Raw genomic sequence first — 23,016 nt, forward strand, 5'->3', positions numbered from 1 at the left:
AACAACATGGCGGTTAAGAGTCTAGCAACCGCCAGCAACCTGTCTGCACGAGGGGTTCCAATACTGCCGGCGCCAACAGCGCAGAACTAATGGCTGATTTTCGTAGCATAGATGGACCCTTAGAGGTGAAAGGTGAGTTTTGTATAGCACATTTTATCCTTGGCTTTTCTGCTGAAACTCCCAACATGTGGGCTGGTAATGTTCATTTTGTAAAATAGTTGGTCTAGAGACACATCTCTTGTGCATGCACAGGAGCTACAAATGATAAAAGTGTCTGAACAGAAGTCCAGTCAGAACATCTGGATCAATCAGAGCCTAATCAGAAATGAGTGCCTTGGGCCCATCTCTAACACAATCCATCCTAGGCATAGAGCCAGCCAGCTAGCTTTCTCCTCCTCATTTCTCAGGGTTCAAATTGCTCTGGCCAAATACAATTAAACCAGATTCATGGCCATTTAAAAAAGAAAAATCAGCTAAGTCTGAAAGCATCCCTGGCTTTCTTTCATTGAAACAATAAAGTCCTTTCCTTGTATTGGAGAAGAACAAGGTCCAAGAGCCATAAAGCAATGTCCTGTTGGTTGAACTATTTTTATTTCTGGTCATAAGATTATGAAAACATTATGTTTAATAGTCCCATTAATGCTACTGCTTTCCCAACCTCATGTCCTCAGGCCCTGCCATTTATTTCGCTTCCTTTTCTCCCGTTTGAATTCATAGCACAAAGAGACCATCATCCCAAGAGGTTTATTATTTCAGTTGATGCACTTGCTATGCATCTTTCTGTCTTAAATCCATTTGGGTATTCATTGGCTATAGAGCCCATAATGTGCAAGTAGACACTGACAATGCGGCATTGTATTTAATCGCCCAGACTCCTTGCATTGTGTCTTTAGATCTTCCCATTGGCTCATTCCTCCTGTTCCCAAAGAGAAAAGGGAAAGTCAATCTTTTCTCTTGTCTATTTTTTTCTTCAGTGGTGTGACTTTTCCTTCCCTCCACACCCAAAGGCACTAGCTTTTTAATCCATCTAATCTTCACTCATCAAATGGAACTGGAGTTTCTAATCCCCTCCTCATGAAGGAAGAGCCTCTGGGCAGTGCACAATTTTTGCTGGGAATTATTTAACATATGAGTAGGAATCTATAGCATGTGGGCAAAGGTTCAAAAGGAAAACGTGCTACACACACACAGTGCAATGCATGTACTCAGGTTAAAGGGATGCTGCCAAAGGGCTTAGGGTTCAGATTGAAGCTACCAAAAATCTATAAATATTGTAATCTGTAAATATCTGTAAACCAACTAGCTAGCCCCCGCCCCAAATAATAATAATAATTAAAAAAATCCAAAGCGTTGTCTCCAATCAATTCTAAGAAAGCTGTGAATATTGATACTCTGTTGCATTTCTCTACAGTTTTACATTGGAGGGTTTCTAAGGCTGCGTTTACACTAGAGAATTTTAGGAAAAAATATTGGCTTAGTGAGACCCCTAGTGTGGACAAGACTGCAGTGGCTTCTAAGTACTTACATTTGCTGACCGCCATTTCTCTTGCTGACCGCCATTCTCAGTAATGGGTCTCTTTGAAGCCTAGATAACTCTTCAGGTCCTGTAATTTCTGGTCTTCACCAGGACTAGCCGCAGTTCCTTAACATGGTGGTAACATATTTTGGTCTTGTCCACATAATCAAGATCAGTACATGTTATATCATGGAATGGCCACTGCCACGCTTAAGCACTGTGCTGTACAGTTGTATGATCCCCACATTCAGTGAGAATTGGATTTCTCTTCCTCATCAGGACAATAAATAAAACTTTGCACTCACTAAAATAAACTCAGCACCTTTCAGCTGATGATCTCTAAGCACTTTACAAACATTAGGTAAGCTTCATATGAATTTTGCTTTCATCACTATAAAGTAGGTAAATAAATTCTTCCTATTTTTTTTAGATGGGAACACTGAGACCAAAGTTGTTCAGGCCAAACTTTTCAAAAGTGGCCACTGATTTTGGGTGCCCAGGTGGGGACACCAGGGTCTGATTTTCAGAAGTACTGAGCACCCATCACCTGCACCTGCAGTTCAATTCCAAAGGGCCTCGTTCAGGGATCGGCAGCCTTTGGCACGCAGCCCGTCAGGGAAAACCGCTGGCGGGCCGGGATGGTTTGTTTACCTGCAGCATCTGCACGTTTGACCAATCGCAGCTCCCACTGGCTGCAGTTCACCGTTCCAGGCCAATGGGGGCTGTGGGAAGCAGTGTGGGCCGAGGGATGTGCTGGCTGCCACTTCCCACAGCTCCCACTGGCCTGGAGCAGTGAACTGCGGCCAGTGGGAGCTGCGATCAGCTGAACCTGCGGATGCTGCAGGTAAACAAACCGTCCCGGCCCACCAACGGATTTCCCTGACGGGCCGCGTGCCAAAGGTTGCCGATCCCTGGCCTGGCTGATCAGGTTCTCCATGTCTTGATTTGGGCACCCTGAAATGGAGACACTTCAAATCAGTAGCCACTTTGGAAAGGGTTCAGCCCATGTGACTTGTCTGCAGTTACAGAGGCTGGATTATCAGCCTGGTATAGATTATTGATGTGTTACACTGCCATCTTCACTTATTAGAATACCACCACCCCCAGGAAGGTGGAGAATGTAAATAGAAAACCATCCTTAAAAATGGATCTTGGCTGTGAGCTGACTGTCTCACTCATGTTCTAAGCAGATGTAGTTAGAAATAAAATTCTTCCAAAAATAGGGTTCCCTGTCTTAAGCTCTTGAAGCCATAAAAGGTTTCCAAGACTCTATTTTTCCCTGGGGACTGATGGCCTAACCTTCTTCTACGATCTAAAAGGGAGAGATCACTTTCCATCTGGGGCAGACACTGTTACTGGTAGGTTACTGACATCCTGAGCAGCCTTCCTAGACACTGCAAACATGGTGAGTGAACTGTCTTTCCTTGCTATCCTAGACTGTAATGATTGGAGTATTTCTTCTGTGGACCTGTGATATTGATTAAACACCTTTCAAACAACCTGTTCAGGACTTCATGTGAAAACCTATTACAATATGGACCTTTCTAAGACAAACGATATAAAAACAATGTTGAACAGCTCTAACAGACACTAGACTCATATTTTGTTAGTTGCCTCATCTTGAATGACTACCTCATTAGAGAATTCTTGAATTTTTTAATATGTCCATTTAAATTCATTTCTCTTGCAAACTTTAAAAAAAGTGTTTAATAATTAAAGCATTTTCTAGGAAAAACGTGCAGGATTAATTCTTTATGAGTGGAGATGTGGTGATCCTGGAGCTTTCTGAAAGGTTATTTAACACCAACTCAGCATGTACTCTATGTTTCACAAAAGGAAAGGATGCTGTTTTAGACATTCAGAGTTTAGATGACTATAGCTCTAATAAATAATTACTGGCATTTATGCTGTGTCTTGTCTAAAGATCTCAAAATACTTTAAAAACTGGCTATAAAAACAGTACAAATACAGAGAACACTTCACTCATTGCTGAATGCAGCCACCTCTGGGATGGAATATTGTGGCTGTTTAATAGTACACAGCAATATTACATAATACTTTGATAGAAAGCAGGGAGCGTCCTGTGTTGAACTGAAAATACAGGAGGAAAGTACTAAGGATCATCCATACGCAGCTGGGAGAAGTGAAACCATAAATGTCAAATGGATTGTTCCTTTGTATTAAGGATCTGCTCTTGGTTTCATTGACCGCAATGCACAGAATCAGATCCTAAATGAAAATCAGCCATAAGTTCCAAACACCCCCTGCAACAAATAACCAGGGAACCAGCCGTTGTGGGGAAAATAGTAACTGAAATCATGAACAATCATAACCGCATTAAATTAAGCTCACGAAAATAAACTCAAAAAACCCCATGGCTGGGTGGGTGGCTTCACTAACTTATCAGTTTCTTTGTTGGGTCTCATTGCTCTGCCTTTTCCTCTGTTAAAGATTTCAGGAACTGTAGAGTCAAATATCCAGACTGATGGCTAGATGCAGTTAGCATCAGGACACAAGGCAAGAACTAGGAGATCAATGCAACTTTAGGGTTTCTGCCTCATCAGAGGAAAGTGGAGCAGGAGCTGGAGACAGAACATTAGTCTCCATTGCACATTCCCAGCTTTGGTCAATTAATGCCACAATTAATATTATTTTCAAATAGGAGGTATCTTTTTTATTTTGGTTTATCTTCAGTAGTTGAATTACAAATGCCTGAAAATAGCGATTTATAATGGAAAATCTGACATCCCCTTTCTGGCAAGGAGAACGGAAGGTGGCAGCTAAAAAGACTCTATTTGGGGCCCAAATTCATAAACATTAATAACCTACATGAGTTCAGAAATCCCATATTTTTCCAGACTTGCCCTGTACCATACAAGGTGAATCAGGTGGCTGATTATGAGGTATCACGCTGCTTGCTGCCATTAAGGATATGCTGGGCATTTAGGGAATTAAGAGATGCAGCATCAGCTAATGGCTAGAGCACAGGACTAGGCTTCAAGAGATTTGAGTGTTAATTCCATCTCTGCCACTGGCTTGCTTTTTGACCTTGGTCACTTTACTTTGCTATATTTTAACATCTACAGTGGGGGTTGTGAAAATCAACTGACAGGTATAAAGTGCATTGATCTCGTCAGAGCGGAGATGCTAGACAAATACAAAGTATTATTTTCACAGTGGAACGAGAGCTCCTTGTTTGCTGCAGGAATTTAGGTGGAATTCCCGAATCCCTCATTCACAATCTTATTCCCTGGTGGGACGAAGTGTTTCCAAAACTACTGAGTTGAGGAAAATCTTTTAAATGAGGATTTAAACAGTGAACAACTGCCTGTATCCTAGCATCTGAAGATGAGAAATTGATGAGCAGCACCCAAGCTCTCAGGAGCTATATGGTGAAATTTGAAAGCTGCTTAAAGCAACTTTCCATATGAACTGAAGTTCAGGGGATGTTGAGAACCTAATCCTGCCTTTGCTAGCCACGCCCAAAGCTCTTACTGACGTCTGTTGCAGTATGTTCGCCTGAGAATCTCTGCTAGGTCAGGATAGGGTTGAAGATCTGGAGGGGCATAAAGATAAGTAAAAATGCACAGAAAAATAATCAGATACTTTGCACATTATTTATAATAATCATTAGAACTTTAGCCCCACTCTAGTCCCTCTGATCTTGAAGAATTACAAAACTTTCTACAGACTATTAACCTGCATATTACAAAGAACCACTCACTCTTTACCAAAATGCCAGAACACAGCAGCAACATTAGGGAGAGACTGACTTTGGCAATGCCAGCAGTGGTAGATAAATTGGAATTCACACTTAAGAAGCAGGGAGAAGGGGAAGAGTAGAGAGCATAAATAGGAAAAGATGCCATAGCCTCAGTAGCTAAAACAAGCAATTAGAGAGAGGGGGAGGGGAGGCCCTTTAGAGAATAAAATACTTTAACTTCCCTCCTGCTAGGAATGCAGGAGCCACGCTTTGAATCTGTGCCTTTTCTCCACTCTATCTGAAACCACATTTCCTTCTTTCACTTCCTGCACTGTCATCAGCTCTTTCCCCAAGATGTGCTTTGGTAATGAGGATACAGGGAGATCTTCCTTGCCCTGGACTCTGGACCACGGGAGCAATGCTATAAACTGAAGCTCTGTGGTGAAATGCAGGGCAGATTGCTACCCGTGGCAGTTGCTTTTAGGCTGGCTTTGCAGAGCTGCCCAGGAGTGAGGCTGACACAGCTCCCGAACACAGATGAGCGCAGGCAATAATATTTGGATCTGGATCCAGATATGGATTTTGAACAGCCCTTTGGGATTTGAGATTTGGATCTGAGGCCTTATGTGGTATGGTAGCTTTTCAGGGTCACTCTGCTTCAAATGTTGTCTCTGCTAGGGACTATCAGTCCCCAGGCAAGTTCTGGTGATGACTTACAAGCAGGAAGAGTTGTAAAAGTGAAAACATTCTGGGGAACAGAAGTCAGACTGGAATTGTTATTACTCCCTCAACCCCCTTAAACAGGCACCAGCCTCGCTCTAGTCAGAGGACTTTTGGTGGTTGCAAAACTGGGCCTTAGCACGGCCATTTCCCCTTGGCAAAACTCCAGCTCTCATTGTTCACAAACCCATTCTCATCATTGCTGTAACAATAAGAAAAGGAGTACTTGTGGAACCTTAGAGACTAACCAATTTATTTGAGCATGAGCTTTCATAAATTGGTTAGTCTCTAAGGTGCCACAAGTACTCCTTTTCTTTTTGCAAATACAGACTAACACGGCTGTTACTCTGAAACCTGCTGTAACAATGCAAGTCACTAAAAAGTGCAGCACCGCCCTCTAGTGTCACCCACTGGATTTGTTGTTTGTCGGTTATGTCCTGTCATGTACTGTGCAGCACTATAAAAGTGGTTAGAAGTTTCACCCCAGCAGTTTTGACAAGTTAAATCTCTTACCAGGTTGATGTTTGCAGTGGGAGACCAGAGACAGAAACATTCAATGATCAGTATAAGCATTTACCACTCTGGACAGACACTAACATGTTTAAAACCTATTCAGGCTTTGTCTAGATTAGGATGTAAAGGTGTGTTAGAACAGGTCAGCTATCGTGGGCAAAATTTTCAAGTGATTTCAGCTCTTACATCTCATTTTCAAAAGTGAGTTCACCAGTTAGGAGCCTAAGTCCCATTGGAAAATCAATGGCATTTAGGCTGAGTGCCTCAGTTGCTTTTAAAAAGAAAAGGAGTACTTGTGGCACCTTAGAGACTAACAAATTTATTTGAGCATAAGCTTTCGTGAGCTACAGCTCACTTCATTGGATGCATTCAGTGGAAAATACAGCGGGGAGATTTTTATACATAGAGAACATGAAACAATGGGTGTTACCATACACACTGTAACCAGAGTGATCACTTAAGGTGAGCTATTAAGCAGGAGAGCGGGGGGGGGGGGGGAGGGGGAAAGGGGGCGGAAGAGGGAGGAGAAACCTTTTGTAGTGATAATCAAGGTGGGCTTTTGAAATTGCTTTTGAAATTGAGACTTTGGCTATTGGCAAATTTTCCTCATAGCCTCTCTCTGTAACCTTGTCTTCCAAAATCTTCCTTATAACCTCTCAGGTTCCCCCTTAAACTTCAACTCTTACTTGTATGCTGTTGTGTCTTCTAGAACATATGAGCATGTGGGTAAAATGTTCAAAATGCCTACCTGCCCATGTTCTATGACCTCATCAGGATCATCAGAACTCAAAACTAGGTAAATGCGCAGCATGATGGCACAGAGAATTTAATAGGTTTCAGAGGGGCAGCTATGTTAGTCTGTATCAGCAAAAAGAACGAGGAGTCCTTGTGGCACCTTAAAGACTAACAAATTTATTTGAGCATAAGCCGATGAAGTGGGTTCTAGCCCACGAAAGCTTATGCTCAAATAAATTTATTAGTCTCTAAGGTGCCACAATTACTCATTTTTTGTGGGTTTTTTTGGGGGGGTTAGATAATTTAATGTTGATTAGAGCTGCTTGAAAATATTCCAATTTTAATGAAAATTTTTGACAGAAAAATTCCTCTTTTCAATGACTTTATATTATAGGCTCTTTATCTTTTAATTCAAAAGTTCTCACACAAAAAATTAAAAATAATTCACAATTTTTTCTGTTTTTCTACAAGCTCTAATGTTGACAAATGAAGTAATAAGGAATAATTTGAACCACCCATATACACTGCTGTTTTTTAAATTAACTAACTACTCAGGGAGAAAGATCTGGGTTTACTGTTGGTTTCAGAGTAACAGCCGTGTTAGTCTGTATTCGCAAAAAGAAAAGGAGTACTTGTGGCACCTTAGAGACTAACCAATTTATTTGAGCATAAGCTTTCGTGAGCTACAGCTTATGCTCAAATAAATTGGTTGGTTTACTGTTGGCAGCTCAGCTGAGAACAGCTGCTCAGTGGCAGTTAAAAAAGCAAACATAATGTGACAATGTTTAAAGAATGGGATGGAAGATGCTTAAAATATCACCATGCCATTTTCTAATTCAGTTCTGTTCACACTATCTCTAGAAACAGAACACTTTTGCTTCTTCTTTCAGAGATGGGTGATAGAAATGGGAGGCCTGGAAGGATGTCCGTGTGAACAGAGACTATGCAGACTAAGACTGTTTAGAGAGGAGATGAATAATAATTAATAATACTTAGCTCTTATACAGTGCTTAACAAAGAAGTAGGCATGATAGAGGTACAAAAAGAAATGAATAGCAAAGGTGAATTGGTGAGACGGTTTCTATCCACCCTCTCTCAGTACAAGAACAAGGGAATTTCAATAAAATTGAGAGGCAAAAAACTTAAACCTGATAGAGGAAATCCCTTTTTTTGGGGTACACATCACAATCACCCTGTGGAATTCACTGCCACAAGACATCCCTGAGGCAGGAAGCTTAGGAGGAGTCAAAAGAAGATTAGCCATTTATCTGGATAACAAGAACACAACAGTTACATCACATATCAAACCAGGATGGTCATATCTAAATGATATTTAATTCTTATGCTTCAGGGCACAAGTTAACCTCCAACTGAGGGGAATGAGGATGAAATTTCACCTGTGGACCACCTGTTCTTTATTGTTCACTAAGAGGACTCTAGCACCTTCCTCTCAAGCATCTGATTGAGGCCACTGTTAGAGATACAAACGAGACAGATCACTAGTTGATCTGATATGGCTGATATGTAGTAGGAAGGGTATCTGCTGGGTCATGCAATAGACCATGGCTACATAACATGGTCATCAGCAGGGTTTGAACCTGTGACCTACCACACCAATTGCTACCCTTTGAGCTATAGTAATACTGTCTTTAACTATGAGTAGGTGGCAGGATGTTGTCGTCTCTGAGGCCAGCTACTTTAGAGAAACAAGACAACATTCACTCAACCTCTCTGTTACACAGAACTCAGAAAAATAACTTCCCAGGCTGGGCTGCTATAGCAAGTGGAAAGCTTATTACCTTGTAATTGACAATCTCTGTCAGTGAGGAGGATATGGTGTTGCTTTTAGGTCCACAAACTATTTAAATGGCTTGCTGGTTGCAGTGACTGAAGGTGGGCTACCATGAATCAGAAAAATTCAATACAGTCGGGAAATATGTGGGACTGGGCACTAATCCCAGGGACTTCAGGGTAATAGAGAATGCAGTGCTGGCTTTGGGAAGTGGCCTTGGGTACTTCACTATGATAGGGAATAAAGCACTGGCTGTTTGGATCAAATGGAGCTTGCATCTGAACCACCCTGGATATGGTGCAAGACCAATTTCCAGCCTTCCTTTAGAGAGGATCTATATATCCCCCTAGGTACTATTCTGATAGCAAGGCTCTGTGGATAACAACATGTCTGCCGTACCACTGGCCTGGGGGTGGAACAAACAACTCTCTGTACTGTGGGGGGGGGGAGGATGGTAAAGAGAGAGAAGGAGCAGACTCAGTAAGTGTTCCCTGCTTACCTCCCCTTTCCCCCCCAGTCAACTATGAGCAAGTTAAATATAGACCCAACACTTCTCCGGGGAGCCGGATGCATGAACTGATCAAATGCCACAAATCTGTAGCAGAGACTCCAGTCTCCACTCTGTTAGTTGGCAGGGAGATCTTCATTTTCAAATTTTTAGCGCAGGTCTCTGGGCAGCTCTTACTGTAACGTATGTCAGAGAATAGTCTTTTAAAAGCTATGTCAGATCTTTCTCCCATCATGGTTCCTTTGAAGACTCTGGGGCTACCATTTAAAAAACAAATACTTGAACACCTTGTAGACAGCTACCAGACACCTCCTACAGCTACCAGGCTGGCCTCAGCAGAAAAGACCATCAATCATGTTCTTATTCTCAAAAGACCAGCTAACTTTAACCCCATCCTAACACTCCCCATTCCCTGTTCTAATCATTAACAGCACTTGGCACTCAGACTCCCACTCCTCACTTAGGTCATGATTCAGGAGTGGAGTAGCATGAAATTCTTTAAAAAAGGAGGACTTGTGGCACCTGAGAGACTAACAAATTTATTTGAGCATAAGCTTTCGTGAGCTACAGCTCACTTCATTGGATGCATCTGATGAAGTGAGCTGTAGCTCACGAAAGCTTATGCTCAAATAAATTTGTTAGTCTCTCAGGTGCCACAAGTCCTCCTTTTCTTTTTGCGGATACAGACTACTACTCTGCGGCTGCTACTCTGAAACATGAAAATTCTTTGTATACTGGAAAGCAAGCTGTCCTGTTTGGTAAATGGTCTCTGATGGCCCACATTTTTGGCTGGTCTGAGGGACTAGTAACCATTTCAAGAGTCCCAGCTTTCAAATGATGTATAGAATAATGTATTTTTCCTGTCACTGGTGCTTCATGAGATAGCAGACCATAAGAATCACATTAGTTAGATTACTCTCTTGCACATACTCTGTGTTCTGTGCTTTTAGCTTAGCCCCTTGCCTGATGACCCTGCTGGTTGTGTTTCCTCCTGCACATTACTGAGCACATCTAACTAGAAAATTATTGGAAGCTGGCACAGACCTTTTGATTTATTCCTTTCCACATAGGCTGAGACACTGACACCAGAGCAGATAACAGAGTACAAAGGCGTCTTCGAGATGTTTGATGAAGAGGGCAACGGGCTAGTGAAAACAGATGAACTGGAGAAGCTTATGAGCTTGATGGGAATCAACCCAACCAAGAGAGAGCTGGTGACAATGGCAAAGGAGGTGGACAAAGACAGTAAGAACCTCCTCCGGTCCTATCTTTTACTATATTTCCTACCCTGAAACCAGTGTGTTGAGCTGCCCAGGTTCTGTGGTTCACAAGAGGAATCTACAAGGCAGGATAGACCCTAACTAGACTGCTTCTCAATGACTAGCATGTTAATGTACCCTAGTGCTTTGTTGTTCTTTTAGATAAGGGCACCTTCAACTGCGACAGTTTTCTGGTTTTGATGGGCATTTATCATGAAAAGGCTAAAAACCAGGATGAAGAGCTGAGGGCAGCATTCAAGGTCTTTGATAAGGAACACAAAGGCTACATTGATTGGAATACACTCAAGTAAGTAGCAGACTTCCTGAAGGTATGAAAATATGGGCCTGATTCTGCATGATGCTGAACATACCCAACTCCCATTGAATTACAAGTCAGGAACAGACCATGCCTTTAAAGTAGGAAGAGGAATGCTGAAGCTTTGGAAAGGCAGAACAGGTACTGGGATCTCAACACCCAGTCAATATCTGAGTTTGCCACTGGACTCCAGATTGACAAACTGACGGATTTAGACCCCGAAAATTGGATTTATCTTGATGCTATTTTACTGTCCAGTTGAGATGTTCCAGACAGGATTTTTTCCTTGAATGTTCAGTGTTTCCAAAAGATCAAGGTCCATATGTCTGAATTACACTGACATACAGATCTATGAAAGTTACATTCCAAAGAACACATGATCAACTGAAACAGCAATCAGAGCTGGTGAATAATGAAAAGAAAAAATTCTCATGAATCTTCATTCAGATTTTTAGATTAACATGTTTATTCTATGTTTGCATGACTTTTTGTTATCTTTCAGAGACTATGTTAGCAAACAAGTTTACTGGTAAGAATATTGGCAGAAATAGTGAATTTAAGTCAGATGTGGAGAGACTATTTTCTGAAATTGTAAAATCATATTGGAAACCTTAGCTACCATACATAAAACAAAGATACCATGTGACCGATCAAACCATTCAACACATCTCAAAGATTGAATAGTAAATGAGCAAACTAGGAACCAAGAATCATTCACAGAAATTATTCTGTTAATCATTTAAAATAACTAGCATATCGAAGAAAAATCTTTAAGCCATTAGCAGACAATTTGTGAAAAGAAATTAGCCAAATAAGTCATGTGCTCAGCTCTAATACGAATGAACAGTCTCTAGACTATGTCTTCAGAAGACATAAAATGACATCTCTCCATTGAAGCTATGCTGATTTCACCAGCTGAGTTTCTTGCTCTTTGTATTATCAACAACAAACAAAACTAAGAATTTACCAACACAGTAAGAACAAAAGAAAAAGGCAACAATAAAAGAAAAAAAGGATAAAAAGAAATGAAAAAAATTAAAAGATCACTTTATAAAAGTAGCAAATGTTTCTACTCTTCACTTTGAAATTAACCTAGATTTCCATATGGATATGAAAAAGATGTCTATTAGGCTGGAAAAGATTAATGCATTTAGCTAACTCAAGGTCATGTCATAGGCAAATATTCCTCTGGTTAATGAGCATTAATCAAGCTCCTGTTCATAAATGTGTAAAAAAGGAGGCATGCAGCTTGGAAATGTTTGTGTTTATCATTCAGACACAAGGTTCCAGATTGTTTAACATCCTCAGAACTTGTCCTTGATAAGGAAAGAAAACAAACATTCTTTAATTTAAAAAGCCTGGGATTTGCCTCAAAGCTTCAAGCTACCAAAGCTGGCAGAATCAGAGGAGCTATGCAGTTTGTGCGACAGTAAGTTCCAAGAGAGCTAGTGCAGGCTTCAGGCTCCTGTAGAATCCTAAAAGAAACCTTCATTGCTAGCCATTCAAAAGGAAATGAATACATTAGCCATAATTCCGCTGGAAAAGCAAGATTGTTCTGACTGTTCTACCCTTTCATGGGCATAGAGCTAGGACAATCAATGACTTGGCCAACAAGGCCAGAAAGTGCTCAGCACCCAGTTGTTTCTCATTTTCACACTAAAGGTCAGATTTTCAAAAGTTCTCACCAGGTTGGATGCATTTTTTGTGCTGGGTTCTTTTGAAAATCTGGCCCCAAGAGGGTGCTGACCACTTGGAAATCTGGCCTTGAACTCCTTGGGAAATGGCTTCAGGCCCCAGCCTGTGCTGTTCTAATGATTTCTATTTTCCCAACTCACATGATGTTTCAACAAAAGAAAAAAAACTTTAAATATTACCTTGACATTATTTCAACTCAAGAGTGAACAGTACTGGTGCCCTTATTCCCCTCACCTTTCCCCCAAGGACAGGAACACTGCTTTGAAGATCTTTCATGGTTTGTATATATAAGAACATCTTCTGTATTTTCCACAGTATGCATCCGATGAAGTGAGCTGTAGCTCACGAAAGCTTATGCTCAAATAAATTGGTTAGTCTCTAAGGTGCCACAAGTACTCCTTTTCTTTTCATGACAGTGAGCTTCTCTGACTGCTTTGGTCTGTGGATCATCAATGTGCTCTGATGATGGAAATTGACTCCCTGACTTTGAATTACGCACCAAGCACATGGCAGGCATGATTGCCTGTATGCATTACAACTCAGCAAGCAGAACATAGCAAGATGGGTCGGGGCAATAATATCCAGCACGCTTTTGTGTCCTGACACGTACAAGATACTACAATCCTTACAAAGCTGCAACAGCCCCTGGGACACTTGGATAAATGTGTGTTTTCTTACATCGACTAAAGATCTGTATGGAAGTATCATGCCTTGGTGAATTAGGTTTCCTTTCATGCTGAAAGCTGGTGTTAGCTGTTCTATGCCCATGTCTACAGATACACACAGGATTAATTCTGTATCTGAGAGTTTGTGATTGGCCAGTCCAGGCTTTATTTAGGATCAGAATTCTGAGACTCATGGGCGAGATTTCAAGAACTATTTTTCTTCACTAAGTGGGATCACAACATCTCAAGTTTCTGTTTGTGTTGGGGTTGGAAATAGACAATGCACTAGAATAGACACTGTGAGGAACAATCTTAATCCAGATCACTTAATAGGGCTTTACCATCTCTCACTTGTGTGATACTGTGTGTGGTCACTTGAATGTTTATTGCCATAATTCTATGCAGGTTTTCCATTAGAATATGAACAGAGTACACCATAAGTGTGGGCTAATGATTAAAGTAGGGGACTGGGAATCAGGACTTCTGGGTTTAATTACTTGTTTTACCATTGATATGCTGTGACTGAGATTTTCAGAGGTGCTGATCACTTGCCGCTCCCATTCACTTTAATTGGAGTTGTAGGTGCTTACAACTTCTGAAAATTAGGTTATGTTTGACCTTGGCCAAGTGACATATCCACTCCATGCCTCAATTTCCCCACTTGTAAAATGCACCTAAATACCTACCTTTGAGAGTTGACAGGAAGAAGTTCATGTTTGCAAAGTGGTTTGAAATTTACCTATGAAGGGCAAAGTATTGCCAGATTTGGTCTGTATTTTTAGGTATGTACTGATGAATGCTGGAGAACCACTAAATGAACAGGAGGCTGAACTGATGATGAAAGAAGCTGATAAGGATGGAGATGGAACAATTGATTATGAAGGTATAGTATCCATACACAAGACTCTTTAGCAAATGAAAGGTGCACTGGGAAGATTATTCTGAATAGCCTGTAGTCAGCAGTCTTGGATCCGTCTTGCCTTACTCAGAAGCTTTGCCCACGGGAGTCACCCATTTTGACTAGGTGGGTGTATTCCACACAGACAGTGTCATGCAACTGTGAGAGGGATGTGTTGTCTAGGACATAGGGCTGAGTTCTAATGCTGGCTTTGACACCGACTCCCTCTGTGACCTTGGGAAATTCACTTAACCTCTTTGTGCCTGAATCCCCATGACTTTGTGTGGCCCTCCCTCCCCCTCTTCCTCTTCCCTCCTTCGCCCACCCAAGTGAGGAAAATATTTTCTTATCTCTTAGGAGGGTTTGTGAAGGTTAATTAGAGAATGTTTGTGAAGTGGATTTAACAAGACTTTTAAAAAGTGACCAGTGATTATGATTGCCTCAGTTTTGGGTACCCAACTTGAGACACGTTAAAGGGGCTTGATTTTCAGAGGCCGGGTGTTCAGCACTGTCTGAAAATCAGGCTCCTTTAAGGCGTTTCAAGCTAGGATTCCAAAATTACTAGTCATGCTTGAAAAGTATGGCCTCTGTGTGTGTTGCGAGTTCTAAATAGATGTGACTTCAGGACTGATAATCTAGCACCTTTCACCAGCACTAAATTAACTTTAAAATATTGATTAAGGAAACCAAACTCTCCAGTTAAGTAGTTCTTCCTGTAACAAGAAAAATGGGGACTAAAGTACATGAACATTCATTTGTCAGCGATGTGATTTATATAGCAGAATTCAAGAGGATTTATCTGCTCCTCCAAAATAATTTATCTATATGACATTTATGGTCTGTGTGAAACCATTTTTTATTTAGAATCATAGAGTATCAGGGTTAGAAGGGACCACAGGAGGTAATCTAGTCCAACCCCCTGCTCAAAAAAATTTCTGTGCCTTCAATCTTCAAAGAAATCTGCTGCCATTCCCAATGCAATCGGAAAGCATTGGAATAATATCTGTTCATGGTTTGGATTGACATTAAAAGACTGGTCAATAAGTGGTAGAGTTTAATGCAACCACAATGCATTTTATCTGACCTTTCAGCAGAAGGCAGTAGAAGCATACAGCAGAAAGAGATCACAATACCAACCCATTATTGGTACATTAGTCAGACTTCCTGGAAAGACTTTGGATTTGTTACAGAGATTTTGGATGTCTCACTACACTGTCTTTTTATTAATACAGTATTGCTTTCAGAAATTTAATATTTCTCTGTTCTTCATTAGAAGATGAACAGAAATTTGGTTTCATGAATGAATATGCCCTAATAATACTGAGTCCTTATACTGGGTAGCTCTTTAGAAACACAGGTACAGCTGCACCAGCTCAGACATGTGGTTCATCTTGTCCATTATCCTTTCTGTGAATGGCTGGCCCCAGCTGCTTTAGAGAAATCCCATAGTTCAATAATCTGCCCATCGAGGGAGTGCCTTCTCAAACCTCTCATTAGTTAGAGGTTGGCTTGGGCTGTTAAGCATGAGGGTTTATATTCCTTTTCATCCTTGGGAAGTTCTACAAATATAAATTAATCCCAACATCAAATTACCTCCATTTTATAGATACCTTCATAGTGATGTGCCCAAGGCCAGAAAGTGAGCCAAGATTAGAGCTTAGGAGTTCCTGGCTTTCAGCCCTGTGTTTAGATCATTGGACCACATTCCTCTCTTTAATATAACCACCTGCTCCCTGCCCTAACAACCGCCATCCTGCTCCTCCTACTCCGACGTCTTCTTGCCGGATCTCTGGTATGTTCACTACCATCTCAAGCAGGCCATTGTGGAGCAGAAGGAGGTAGGGAAGGAGGCCCTTCAACTACACAAACGGATGTACAAAAGAAAAAGGGGGGTAGCAGAAGGGCTCAATATGCAAAGTTTGGATTCAGGTCTGAACTTCCCTAAGGTTTGGGGAAGTCCGGATGCAGGAGCGCAATTCAGGCCCAACTCAAACTGCTTTTTATGTCGACATGTTCGGTTTCCACCTCCGTTTGCCACAATGTGAAATTCCCTGTTTATCACAGATGTATGTTGCCAGTGCTGGGGGAGCACTTTGTCTGGAAGAAGCAGAGGCAAAGCAGGGGTGAGAGGCTTATCTCTAACAATGGCTGACAGCTTAATTAGGTCCTCAAAGTTTGTTACAGCATAGCAGAACTTGCCTTGACAGCCTGACAGCACCAGCTTGGCACAAGCCATTTTCTCACTAAAGAGCCAGAGGGGTGAAAATGAAGCCATCGGGGCTGCATTGCTGCTGGTTTATTTTTGAATGCTCCGGCATTTCATTTGAGGTGCCATGTAACTAAGGTTCTGTCAGTTTCACACTAACAATTCTCTTCAGGTGAGAGCTGAGCAGGCAAATTCCCACTGAAAGAGGGAGGCGAGATTCTTGTGAGATGTGCAAAAGAAATTGCTCATGCCATTCTTTAACTGGAAGGGAAAATATTACAGTATCAGAGGCAGCCCTCCCACTGCACTTAGCCAATAAAGCCAATTAAAAAAAATTTACCCAAGGCAATTTAAAGACTCCCATAGACTCCAATGGCCTTTGGATGAGACCTTCATCTTTGCTCTGAACTAATGATTGTGTCATGACACTAAAAAACCTACTACATTTGCAAAGATTCCGGTAGGGCTTGTTCTCTGCTGTCATCACCCTAGTGACTTCAGTGGAGCTGCATCAGAGAATTTGCCCCGTGGTCTGAGCATAGAACTGGGCAACAAGGATGCATGTGATGTGACAAAAGAGGGGATCCCCTTCAACTTCTGGAGCAAATCCCAACCTCTGGAAATTCAGATTTCAATGAACAAAGCACTATTTAGCCAAAAAGAATCCAACTCCTGTCCCTGTGGTGCGTCAGGCCCATCTTGCTGAGTGAGCGTTATATAAGTATCCTGCAGTGCTCCTTGCCCTGTCAACCTGTGATGAACCCACTCTATGGCTTGTGCCAACAGCACAAGTTGAGGCTAATAAATCCTGCCTTGTCTATGGTTCTCTCCCTCTCAGAGTTTGTGGCCATGATGACTGGAGAATCCTTTAAGCTTGTTCAGTAGAGTCCTGCAGAAGAACCATATCCTTTGTTACAAAGATCCTTCCTAGACACCTTCACCTGCAAGGGCTGCAATTCCTCTCAAGATGCCGTGATCTGGAGATGTCTCTGAACACCACTCACACACTACCCAAGTCTGAGGAACTTCACCTGGCATTCACAGCAGGAGGAAGCTACAGACCAGAGCACAGCTGAGAGACTCCTCTCACAGCAGGCATGGAAGCTCTTGCAGGACAGATTCAGTTATTCAAGGAAGCTGTTTTGGGCCATGGAAATTGTACAAGAGCCATAATTTATGTTTATTAATAAACTTTATAAAGAAGGTTTTTCCAATATGGCTTTAAAGAGTCCTGTGAAAGGAACATAGTGTACTTAGGAAAGGAATGCATGTGCTTTGCCAGGACTCTCACTTCTCCTGCATAAATCATTCCTGGGACTGAGAATTGCTCCCAGGTCCACACCTACTTTTATCCATCTCAAAAAGAGTTCACACCTTGGTTAGAAATGCCTAAACTTCACTTCTGCATGGCGGACTAAATAAAGCTACCTGAGGGAGTGCATGAGAACATGAGTCACATTGCACTGAATTTCAAGCTCACAATAATTCAGTGTTTCAAGTGGGCTTGGAAAAACATTGAGGAAACCTGTGAAGAGATGCAGTCAGGGCTGGGTAGCAGATGGAAAAGTTTGTAATGCTGCAAGCTGGTTCTGAACCAAGAGCATAGCACATAAGGGGAAGGGCATTGGACTTGGGGAAAGCAGAAGGAATCCTTGTAACACTGCATGTCTGTGCTCCAGAGTACAAGTGGGTTAAAGCAAGCTATTAAGTCAGGAGAAAGCACTAGGGAATTGGTCCGTCCTGGCACATGCACTGTTCATTGTGGGCCAAATTTTCAAAAATATTTAGGCACCTAAAGGTGCAGATGGCACTTTTGAAAATCCATTTGGTGCCTATCTGCCACTTTAGATACCAAATACCTTTGAAAATCCAGCTGTTTGCCCCTATATTTTAGAATGAACTAGAAGTTATTTCTTCTAACCTATCTGTACCCTCTTGCTCCATAAAGCTTTTTAAATTCAGAAGACCCAACGCTCAACTCTTGCTGGTGGGGAGGAAGGGGGAAGCTCATAGGATCTCTGGCCAAAAGCATGTGCTACCCTGTGAACTGAACATAGTGCTTATTTCTGCATAAGAACTAGGACTCTTCCTCCTGCATCAAGAGGTTATTGAAATGAAGTACTGTAGTCAAGTGAAGATATTCACCTGAAGACAAACACTCAAAAGGCAGCAGTTGTGGTTTTGGACTATATTTGAGGAACATATATGTTGCAATGGTTTAACTAAAGATGTGATTTTAAACTGATTTAGTTAATCTAGTGCAAACCCCTGTGCGGACACTCTTAGTTCAATTTAAACCAGATTTATTGCAGTGTAGCTTAAATAAATTGGGAATCAAATTAAGCTAAAACAGCAATGAGCCACTCTTAACCAAAATAAGAGAGTCCAATTTTTAAACTGATTTAAGTTAAACAATCTCAACTCTCTTATGTAGACCACGCCTAAACAAATGCTATCTCACAGGCAGGAGTAAAACTGAGCTCAGTTTGCAAGTGACACAATCCAGTGGCTTTTCAGAAACCATTCTTTCCATGCTGATTCAGAGACCTGAACAGCGAGGGGTTTTTTTTGGCATCTACAAAGCTCAGACATCATTGAAAATATGATTGACAGTCTTCTTTAGCCTATTATATATTTGCATTGCACTAATGCCTAGAGGCCTCAGTGAGGGATCGGGGCCTTCTTGTCCTAGGGTAATTATGAATGGGTCCATAGTATTTTCCATAGCACACAACCCTCCAGTACAGGATAGTTCAAGCAGGCAGAGTACACATATTCATAGATTTCAAAGAGGCTTTGCTTTTATCCACAAAACACTGTCCAGACCAGTTCTTGTCTTACTCCAGCAGCCACAAATCACATCCTCAAATGACTCCTCAAGCTCACCACACTTGCTTTGGTCAGTGAGCAAATGTTACTTGTTTCTACCAGCTCTGAGACAACATGAAGAGCTCACACAGCACCCATCTGATGCTCAGCTAAGGGTACCACTAGATTTCTTGCACCTATATGCTCTTCTTATGCAACAAAAGGCCTTCACTCTGTTCCAGCAATGCAATCACAGAAACATTCCTCTAGAGTCCATGGTCATCTCCCCTCCTTAGGAAATTTTCCCTGTCCCAATCACTACTAGTCTGAACAGACCCTGTGTCCAAACATGAAGGACTCTCTCTCTCTCTCTTTGATTCCTAATATCTCATCTTTATTTACTAGCTTGGTCTTTCCTTTTAACTCTCTAGGGCTCTCCCTTTACTCACCTCTTAAGTAAAATAAGCAAATATTTTTTCAAATCTATCTTTATGTTGATTTTGAACAAGCACAGTTCACCAGGGGGTAATTCTTTCCCTAAGCTGCCTTGGGGAAATCCCCCAGCTTCCTGGAAACCACCAGCCTCCCCACCAGACCAATTATAAGATAATTGAGAGCAGGTTTAATATTTCTTCCCATCATGGCCACAAACCTTCAGTGGTGGTAACTTCCCAGCACTTGTTTGCTAATAAAGCCTCCTATGCAATGCAGGCTACTGGCTCTTTTGGGAATAATTTTACTTGCCTACTTCACAGGGTTGTTGGGAGGGTTCCTGACATGGTTTCATTATTCAGATGGTGCCAGTCCGTACCATAAACAAGCACAAGTTGTCCTGGGGGGTGGTAGGGAGTGCCTGGCTAGCCCTTTGTACCTTGGCAATGGGCAGCAGATTGAAGAAGCAGGGAGAGCTCTCACCTCGCCAGCCAAGGAGGCTGGGGGATCTGTGGCGGGGAGGGGGAGCTGCACTCCCCACTTGATCACCTGGGAATAGGAGCTAGAATGTGAAATGAGTTGAGCAGTGAGCTGTAGGCATCAGTCCTACAATGTGAGCAGGCCCCCAGCATCTGCACAGAGTCCCACAGCCTTCAGCAGGTCTCTGGTCAGGTGCAGGGGTTCATTTGCATACAGTGCTTTGCAGAATCAGGGCCTTAGTCCAGGTGGTAGCCTCCATATCAACAAACCTCCAGCCTGTTTTGGCAAGTCTCAGCGGTGATATCTGGGACTCAAATGGCTGTAGAGACTTAATACACCTGAAAGCACCACCCTCCAAATCAGTCTTGAGGAGCAGTGGGGCAGGGTGCCCTATTTGTATTGAGGTACCCTACCTCAGGCAGTTCTATGGCCTATGCCCATAGAACCTGAGCACCCTCAGTCACTACTGTATTTATCCTTGCAACATCTCTATGAGGCAGATCCACAGAAGCCAAAGTGAGTAACAAGTGGTGGAAGAGGGAGATATACCCCCTCTCTCCTTACACTAAAATCTGGTTTTAATTAGGACAATTTCACAATGACCAGAATTACAATTAGCACATTGCAATTCATCATGTAATGTCCTGGGCCCATCTCATCATATCCATGTACCTCATCAGGACTCTGGGATAGGCAAAAGAGACACACCACAGAGACTCCATCAGGTGTTACACTAATCCCAGTACGGAACTTTGAGAATTTTAGCTTGGGCTGTCTGAATACAAGTAGAGTACAAACACAACCAGTAACTGTACTGAGAGTAAAAAAATTTCATTTGAAAAATTGGATGGAAAATGGCCATTTTCCTCAACAAACCAATGTGCTGAAAATTTCCATCTCTTCTGAAATTTTCCAATTTGTTTGTAAAAAAACAAAACCTGAAAATCCCCAAATTTGGAGGGCAGGGGAGGGATATTGTCAAACCAGCTCTACTCAGTACTTAACTTAGCCCTGGTCTACACTAGGACTTTAGGTCGAATTTAGCAGCGTTAAATCGATTTAAACCTGCACCCGTCCACACAGTGAAGCCCTTTATTTCGACTTAAAGGGCTCTTAAAATCGATTTCCTTACTCCACCCCTGACAAGTGGATTAGCGCTTAAATCGACGTTCCCAGCTCGAATTTGGGGTACTGTGGACACAATTCGATGGTATTGGCCTCCGGGAGCTATCCCTGAGTGCTCCATTCTGACCGCTCTGGACAGCACTCTCAACTCAGATGCACTGGCCAGGTAGACAGGAAAAGAACCGCGAACTTTTGAATCTCATTTCCTGTTTGGCCAGCGTGGCAAGCTGCAGGTGACCATGCAGAGCTCATCAGCACAGGTGACCATGATGGAGTCCCAGAATCGCAAAAGAGCTCCAGCATGGACCGAACGGGAGGTACGGGATCTGATCGCTGTTTGGGGAGAGGAATCCGTGCTATCAGAACTCCGTTCCAGTTTTCGAAATGCCAAAACCTTTGTGAAAATCTCCCAGGGCATGAAGGACAGAGGCCATAACAGGGACCCGAAGCAGTGCCGCATGAAACTGAAGGAGCTGAGGCAAGCCTACCAGAAAACCAGAGAGGCGAACAGCCGCTCTGGGTCAGAGCCCCAAACATGCCGCTTCTATGATGAGCTGCATGCCATTTTAGGGGGTTCAGCCACCACTACCCCAGCTGTGTTGTTTGACTCCTTCAGTGGAGATGGAGGCAATACGGAAGCAGGTTTTGGGGACGAAGAAGATGAGGAGGAGGAGGAGGTTGTAGATAGCTCACAGCAAGCAAGCGGAGAAACCGGTTTTCCCGACAGCCAGGAACTGTTTCTCACCCTAGACCTGGAGCCAGTACCCCCCGAACCCACCCAAGGCTGCCTCCTGGACCCAGCAGGCGGAGAAGGGACCTCTGGTGAGTGTACCTTTTAAAATGCTATACGTGGTTTAAAAGCAAGCATGTGAAAGGATTACTTTGCCCTGGCATTTGCGGTTCTCCTAGATGTAGTCCTAAAGCCTTTGCAAAAGGTTTCTGGGGAGGGCAGCCTTATTTCGTCCTTCATGGTAGGACACTTTTATCACTCCAGGCCAGTAACACATACTCGGGAATCACTGTAGAACAAAGCATTGCAGTGTATGTTTGCTGGCATTCAACCAAAATCCGTTCTTTCTCTCTCTGTGTTATCCTCAGGAGAGTGAGATATAATTCATGGTCACCTGGTTGAAATAGGGTGCTTTTCTTCAGGGACACATTCCTGCTGTGCTGTTTGCCTGTGGCTGAACAGAAATGTTCCCCGCTGTTAGCCACGGGGAGGGGGGAGGGTTGAGGGGGTAGTCACGCGGTGGGAGGAGGCAAAATGCGACCTTGTAACGAAAGCACATGTGCTATGTATGTAATGTTAACAGCAAGGTTTACCCTGAAAGAGTGTAGCGACTGTTTTATAAAATGTGTCTTTTTAAATACCGCTGTCCCTTTTTTTTTCTCCACCAGCTGGATGTGTTTCAATGATCACAGGATCTTCTCCTTCCCAGAGGCTAGTGAAGCTTAGAAAGAAAAAAAAACGCACTCGAGATGAAATGTTCTCCGAGCTAATGCTGTCCTCCCACACTGACAGAGCACAGACGAATGCGTGGAGGCAAATAATGTCAGAGTGCAGGAAAGCACAAAATGACCGGGAGGAGAGGTGGAGGGCTGAAGAGAGTAAGTGGCGGGCAGAAGACAGGGCTGAAGCTCAAAT

The 23,016-nt window shown here is 42.5% G+C and overlaps 1 protein-coding gene across 3 annotated transcripts in view; it reads left to right on the forward strand.

Moving 5' to 3' along the window:
- The window catches only part of CALML6 (calmodulin like 6), a 62,160-nt gene extending 44,420 nt beyond the window's left edge, over positions 1–17,740 (forward strand). For 2 of the 3 annotated variants that reach the window (XM_073316732.1, XM_073316731.1), the window contains exons 3-6: positions 10,558–10,732; positions 10,909–11,053; positions 14,205–14,305; positions 17,365–17,740. In XM_073316732.1, coding sequence (XP_073172833.1) covers positions 10,609–10,732; positions 10,909–11,053; positions 14,205–14,305; positions 17,365–17,411 — 417 coding nt within the window. In that variant the 5' untranslated portion in view covers positions 10,558–10,608 and the 3' untranslated portion in view covers positions 17,412–17,740. Of the gene's footprint in view, positions 1–2,854; positions 2,922–10,557; positions 10,733–10,908; positions 11,054–14,204; positions 14,306–17,364 lie in introns of those variants that run through there. The other variant, XM_073316730.1, reaches the window with a different exon arrangement.
- Positions 17,741–23,016: the final 5,276 nt, after the last annotated feature.

Source organism: Lepidochelys kempii, chromosome 18, assembly GCF_965140265.1.
Source record: "Lepidochelys kempii isolate rLepKem1 chromosome 18, rLepKem1.hap2, whole genome shotgun sequence".
NCBI classification, from domain to species: Eukaryota; Metazoa; Chordata; order Testudines; family Cheloniidae; genus Lepidochelys; species Lepidochelys kempii.